At 32.7% G+C, this 7,740-nt stretch overlaps 1 protein-coding gene across 1 annotated transcript; it reads right to left on the reverse strand.

Annotated features, from left to right (window-relative positions):
* Positions 1–752: 752 nt before the first annotated feature.
* On the reverse strand, positions 753–7,508 carry MSTN (myostatin). The gene is made up of 3 exons (XM_006189223.3): positions 6,906–7,508; positions 4,730–5,103; positions 753–2,690 (listed from the first exon to the last, which is right to left on the reverse strand). Exons 1-3 carry the CDS (start codon positions 7,276–7,278, stop codon positions 2,310–2,312), a joined length of 1,128 nt encoding a protein of 375 aa, XP_006189285.1. The 5' UTR covers positions 7,279–7,508; the 3' UTR covers positions 753–2,309.
* Between the last annotated feature and the right edge of the window lie 232 nt (positions 7,509–7,740).

Genomic DNA, 7,740 nt, shown 5'->3' on the forward strand with positions numbered 1-7,740 from the left:
GGTCTTGAAAGAAGTAGGTTCAGATGATGGCAACTGAATAGTGGCCTCACCCTATCATGACAGCTGGCTCCTTCCCCCACAGGGGCAACTCCCTTACAGCCCCAGTCTTGTCAGCATTAAATATGTCAGTATTCAAATTAGAAATAGTACTGCACTTTGTATGAGTATGAATTGCTGTAATATCATTCATGGTTAAAAATTACATTTATATTACTTATAAATTTTTTATTTAAGAACCAGGTAGAATTTTAATCACCTCCCCCATTACACTTAGTCACTGCTTTAGAGCGAAGTTACAAAACTAATGAGAGGTGGAGAAGGGAGCTCACCTCGAGAATATTTATGTACAATGTTGCACTCAAGGATTTCTAGGCACTTTATAATTATTTTTCAATTTACTTTGAAAATTGGTGCCCCTAAGGCTCAGATAAGGGTGTCAGTATCATTAAGTGCTAGGAAAAAGATGCAGTTTCCCTGTGTCCCTGTGGCTTCAGTAAGGCAGCTTGTAACTCTAGGACCATATACCCTTGCCAACTGCAATGCATTTGGAAATTGAACCTATGAAAACATATAAATAGTTTTCAGGTCAAGATAAAGAGAAATGAAACAGATATAACTAGTCCTGGCTTTCATATGTTTAAAGCAACTTAACCAGAACCAATTTAACAGGAATTTCACTCATGAGAACTAGAGTAGCAGATCTAAAATTTCTAAACCAAACTTTTGTGCTAAGTTTTTTAACTTTTATAATAAAGTGAAAACCAGAAATCTAGAATTAATCATTATAGCATAAAACTGTTGTGTCTTTCAAAAAAGGTGAAAACTCTTTAATATAATTTATGTTGTTTCTACACATTAGATGTAAGAAATCATTTCACTTAGTCATAAGTACAATGTATTTGATTAAAAAATCCTAATTTACAAAATAGAAGTAAATATATGCAGAAATATATTCATTATCGAATTATAAAATAAAATTAACAATTCTTAACATAGCATCAGTTTATTATTCTGATTTCAGATAATAGAGTTAAATCATTTTGGTACGCTTAATAATATTTATAAGTATTAAAATTATGGAACGTTGAGATTTGAATACAATGACAGTAAACCATTGAAATTTCACACATTCACATTATACAGCCATCATGAATCCATAAGTGAATGTTAATAATGTAAAAAAATATAAAATGATTGTAATATAACCATCTAACCATTAGCATATGGAGTTTTAAGATCACTATTTAATCTGCTAATTTGCTCCGAAATATAAGCAGTTGCTTTTCCATCATACATTACATGTTTCTGTGCCTTAATACTTAATTTGAAATGTCCTTACTGTAAAAATATACCGAAGTAAATAAAAAAGGAGACATTTATTTACAAAACAATATTGTATACATATTATATAAATGCAATTGTTTCAAAGTCTTTTATACAATATTGATAGAATCAGTCATTTCCATTATTTTATCATAAAAACTGAAGTGTTGCAAAGGCAAGCTATAATTTTGAAATTTTGATAAAGATGAATATTTTTTGGCTGCCTTTTAAATGCAGTTTCTCCAGGTATGCTACAGAATTGAATGCTGACCTCTAAAAAAAAGTTTTTATTTCATTAAAGAAAATCCATTCCCCATTTGGAGGAGTATGAAAATGCACCTGAAGAAAGGAGAAACTTATTACATTACTGTATGTTTTTTATTTGTTAAGCCTGATAACATCAGCCATTCAGCCTATTGTATTAGCACCATTGGCATGAATTGTTAATGTACTGTATGAATCAGAATAGGAATGGGAACTTGCATATGGTGTACCATCCCTATTTTTGTGGAATCTCATCTTACCAGATATGCTGTCATACAATATAAATTCAAGTGTTTAAGGATGATTCAAATAATGGTATATCACAATCCTGCATTTTACCAATACTACATATAGATTTTTCTGTAAATATTAAATGAAACTGTAAAGAAATAAACATAGCAAACTCCTTTAATTCACCAGAACACAAGGAGAATTGCTTTCATTTACCTGCATATGTTGTAATATATATGAACATAAATGGAATTTGATCTCCTAGCTCGAAAACTTAGGAAATCATAAAACTTTTTATTGTATGATTTGTTTTGATGGTTAAATGCCAACCATTGCATATATTCTCTCTTTTAGTTCATATACTGTAGCTTGTGCTTAAGTGACTGTAGCATACTCTAGGCTTAAAGCCTGTGGTATATAATTTCACAGTTTCAAAATTGTTGAGGGGAAGACCTTCCACATTTTAGGAAGTTATGAACCAAATAGAAACCTCATGAGCACCCACAGCGATCTACTACCATAGCTGGAATTTTCCCATATATTATTTGTTCTTTGCCATTAAAATATAGCATATTAATTGGAGACATCTTTGTGGGAGTACAGCAGGGACCTGCCGAACCTCTGGGGTTTGCTTGGTGCACAAGATGAGTATGAGGATATTTTTGTAAAAATACAAATTCACACTCTCCAGAGCAGTAATTGGCCTTATATCTCTTAGGTGCAATAATCCAATCCCATCCAAAAGCTTCAAAATCCACAGTTAGAGGGTATCGACAGCATCGAGATTCTGTTGAGTGCTCATCACAGTCAAGTCCAAAATCTCTCCTGGATCTTTTTGGTGTGTCTGTTACCTTGACTTCTAAAAAGGGATTCTATATGAAAAGGAAAGAAGAGTTAGTAATACTAATAGATCCTGAAATACTTTCCTACCTCAGGGACTCATTATTGAAGACAAAAGCTAATCATTTTGCCTATACCACATTTGTTTTTAAAAGGCACAGCATTAAGGAATTTTAATTTATACTAGGCTTGATTCTTCCCTTATGGCTCAGAACAATATAGCAGCAATATACATTCTCCTGTGGTCATATCTGTGTCTTTTTTTGTTCTTGTTTTCCCCAGTTTGAGTATCTGAATGCCTGGCACATAATAGATGCTCTGAAAATATTTATAGGAAGAAAGGGAGAGAGGGAAGAGAAGGAGGGGGAGGAAAGAAGAGGGAGGAGAGGTTAGCTTCCTCTCTTCCTGTTTGTTGATTAAATATGGTGGCTAAATATGTCTGATGACTCCTGGAGGGACAGGTACACACATCCATCTTCCATTCACTAGGTCTTATTTGGGGAAACTTGGATACTAACACCAAAACAAAATAGTTACCTCCCAGCACTGTGTGGACTGTAATGGAAAAAAGGAAGGTGGGGTAATGAAGGTGGTGGTAGGTATATTGGGTTGGAAAGGCAAACTCCAAGAAAGAGAGGGACAGATTCAGAAGAAGATACTGATAATATTTCCTTTATTCCTTCACTGAAAAAGTCTTCTATTTAGATATTTAAACAATAATCTGCTTATTCTTCCTCTGCCCCAATCTTTTCATGAATTTGAGACTTTTTTCCTTGAATATGGAAGAATCTGAGGAATACATCAAATTAACCATCTGTTTAATAATAATTAAAATTTGTCACATCACCAACTTTAATGATTAAAATGCTACCTATAAAAAAACCACATTCTTAAATAAATAATAGTATTTTTTATCCTATATCAAAATCAAAATAGACCTGGTAATTATTGTTATTTAAGACTATAAAAAACAGTAACATCATTTTGGGAGTCAATAACATTTGTAGCATAGTTAAAGAAAAATAGTTCACTTGGAAAATTATGTAATCTCTTAAAAAATATGTTTTCATTTAAAGTAGATATGACTTACTAACCATATGATCTTTATAAATAAGACCATTTAAAAACTAAAAAGATAACATTTATTGCTTGTAAGTGTAATCTTTTGTTGTAAATTTTATCAATAAATGGAAGGAAAAAATATCACATTAAATAAATTTTTGAAACCAGAAATAAACACAAGCACAGGTAAGCCAGAAGAGTAACTCTAAATTTATAGTAGGTTTTAAAAATGATTTTTATTAATTTTTATAAAATATAAAGCATTATCATCTGTTTGGCCTGATATTAAATTAGTTGGCATTACCTAAGTAAACTCTTGCAAAAGAATGGAAAGACAAAACAGTTCAGAAAGAAGCTGGGTGGCACAGGTTAACTAGCCTGAAAATTTTAATTTTATTAGGAGTAATTCAGAAAGTAATCTACATATACATTATTGCATCAACACCCTACAGAATAATGAACATATTTATCATGAGAGATCTTAAATATATATTTAATAATATATAAGCCTAAACATATTATAGTTAATTGCTATAAATAAAAGTTTTTTATTTTAATTATAATTTTAGAGGTTTTTTTCCTGCCCTATTAAGCCAAAAAAAATTTTAACACATTTGATACTCTTCTAGGGAAAAAATGTTTTGTTGAATATGTACTAGAATCTACTATGAAGATTTCATGTTTTTATTCATATGACCGTAGTGCATATCAATGAAAAAGCATTTTATATTTCATTCCCAATTCAAAAAAATTCCCTTAGAAGTTAAGGACTGTGTTACAACTTTTTTCTTTTAAATCCTCATGCAAAGTAAAAGTATCAAGAGGGTGTTTCATAGGATATGAAACTAAACACCTACTTTTATTGGGTACAGGGCTACCATTGGGGTAAGTTATCTTTGTCTGGCTTATGAGCATAGGAAACTGGTAGTTATTTTCCACTACTATTCATTCACATTATGAATAAAAACATGACAAGGTTTTTAGAGTGTTATTTTCAGTTATCACTTACCAAACCATCTTCTCCTGGTCCTGGGAAGGTTACAGCAAGATCATGACCATTCTCATCTAAAGCTTTGATTTCAATGCCTAAGTTGGATTCAGGTTGTTTGAGCCAATTTTGCAACACTGTCTTCACATCAATGCTCTGCCAAATACCAGTGCCTGGGTTCATGTCAAGTTTCAGAGATCGGATTCCAGTATACCTTGTACCGTCTTTCATGGGTTTGATGAGTCTCAGGATTTGCACAAACACTGTTGTAGGAGTCTGGACGGGTCTCAGATAGATCCACAATTGGGCCTTTACTACTTTATTGTATTGTATTTTAGAGCTAAACTTAAAGAAGCAACATTTGGGTTTTCCTTCTACTTGCATTAGAAGATCAGCTTATAAATGAATAAGAAAAGAAAAGAGTTATTGAGTTTATTTTTCATGAAAATGAACAAACCCCTCCATATTAATCAGTGAGCATTTTTCTATTGAATAATAAATACTTATTAGTCTTCTTAAGTGAAAAACTATGTAGAATTTCATTCATAACTCAAAAAAAAAATCAAACAAAATAGCTACTATAGCTGTTTAGAATTTTTGGCTCTATTTTTTTTCAGCTGTTTATGAGGAACCTACTTCCTTTCCAGAGAACTGTGAACTAAGGAAAATTCTATGAAGGAATGAACAGTGGACGAAATTTTAAAATGATGATGATTAGAGAGAACAAGAGACACCGTGGAGGAACATCCACTTAGAATTCTTTGGGAATCTGAGTAGTTACACTTACTGAGCAGCTGTACCAATCAGTCTGGAAGAAGGAACCCTTCCCCCAGGCCTGAATTACCTGGGGACAAGACACTGAGCAACTAACGGGAATTAGTAGAAAATATAGTACATCTGTTGTGCTTTGGCGCTGGGATAGCCTTTTAAAGGAACAAAACTAGCAGCTAATTAGCACCAAAATTTAAATGTCGCATTCAGGCTATCTCAAAAGTTAGAGAACATTGTCTTTAGGGGCAGGCTGTCATTGTAAGGAGAAACACTTAAAAATTTCTTTCCTTTTGGTTTTCCATGATTATTTATAAATAAGGCAGATCTACTCCAGGACTATCTGATAGCACAGTCTTAAAGGAAAATTATTTGTTGCATTATAACCTAATTACTTAATAAGAAAGACAATACTTTGAAACTGTTTTGTGTCCAGTTTAAAGTGGATAAAGCAAGATCACAGACACATGGCACAAAAATCTTTCTTGTCATGCCTTCTCTGTTAAGGTGCCTGTCTCCCTTTCCTTGAGTATAGTTTTCAACTGACTGCAACAGGAAAGATATGAAATATATTATCTTTCAGAAGAAATGTAGCTACTGCAAGTAACAGTCCTCCCTTCCATGAATAATAAAATCATATTTTAGAAGGTTATTAAGCAGTGTGCCTGCCTGGAAATGTGCAGACCGGGTATTCTCAACAATAGCACCATGGCCAAGGTATAAGTAGGACTTTGTGAGCCATAACCTATTTGATTAAAATGTTTATTTCTTGGCATTTTCTAATCATTAGCTCATGATTTCTATTATGCTATGTTTACTTCATCATTGCTCTTACTAATACATTAAATTTTTTAAAAATATTTTTATACTTTCCAGTGTAATAGCTTTCAAAATTAGATATTGTAATTTGTGAAGAACATAAAAACACTGTGAGAAATAGTTTTGAATAACAGAAGTCATTCTAGGTTGTCAGCAAATGCCCAAATAGGTTTCAACATCTACAAACTTCTTCCTTTCTCTGTTATTAGTCAAAAAGTCTGCTGTTATAAATGCATATTTCAGATAACTAACTGCAGTTACAAATTTCATGTGTTTTTCACATTGTTTGCAGTATCTTACAATCCTTGCCTTGGTGGTATTAAGCTGTGAAAACATAAGCATATTGGTCATGCTAAACTATATAATATTAATGCTATGCAAGCATTTTATTTTTTATTTTTAGCTTTTTAGCTCCCTCAGGGAATATATAATGCAGCAGCTCTCAGTCTCATTAGATTTCTCATGAAATCTTGAAAAATGAAACTCTTTTCCCTCCTACTTACATACACACGAACAGCCTGTTAAAAGAGCCTGAAAATAGATCTGTTTCTCATAAACACTAGAACAACAGTCAGCAGAATTGTTGATATACACTAATAGGACTACTTACACTCTGTAGGCATGGTAATGATTGTTTCCGTCGTAGCGTGGTAATCATCATCTTCCAAGGAGCCATCACTGCTGTCATCTCTCTGGACATCGTACTGATCAATCAGTTCCCGGAGTGGAGGAGCTTTGGGCAAAAGTTGTCTTATAGCATCTTTGCTGATGTTAGGAGCTGTTTCCAGGCGAAGTTTACTGAGGATTTGAATTTTTATAGCTTCTAGTCTTGAAGATTTAGTGTTTTGTCTCCACATACATGCATTACACAGCCCCTCTTTTTCCACATTTTCTTTTTGTTCGTTGTTCTCATTCAGATCCACTGGACCAGCAACAATCAGCATAAACAGGTAAATATAAACATAGATTTGCAGTTTTTGCATGATTTTAAAATCAAGACAATCTTTTCCCTTGTTCTTATTTCTTCCTTTTATTTTTCTTTTGCTTTTGAGTAATGCCAAGGAAAATTTTAATGCCTGCACAGCCTGAGAGACAACTTGCCACACCAGTGAATCTTTTATACTGTATTCCAAGTGGCTTTTTATATTCCAACTTTGATGAGACAAGTGTCGTCAGGATCTATGATTGGCTCTTGCTCCACAATGAATCTCGCTGTCAGAGGTTAAAACCCTGTCTGTCACAAGTCACCAAACAGTATTTTGTTACAGTCAAGGGTGAGCTGATTCATTTGACTACTTCATAAAAGAAATAAATCTACAAATAATGAAATATCTATGTGACATTTGAAAAATTAAAATCTATGTTAACACTAATATAAACTACATTTAAATCTTATTAATCTTTATGTGGGAAATTTTAAAATTACAATCTAAGTAAATCTTAAT

Source organism: Camelus ferus, chromosome 5, assembly GCF_009834535.1.
Source record: "Camelus ferus isolate YT-003-E chromosome 5, BCGSAC_Cfer_1.0, whole genome shotgun sequence".
NCBI classification, from domain to species: domain Eukaryota; kingdom Metazoa; phylum Chordata; class Mammalia; order Artiodactyla; family Camelidae; genus Camelus; species Camelus ferus.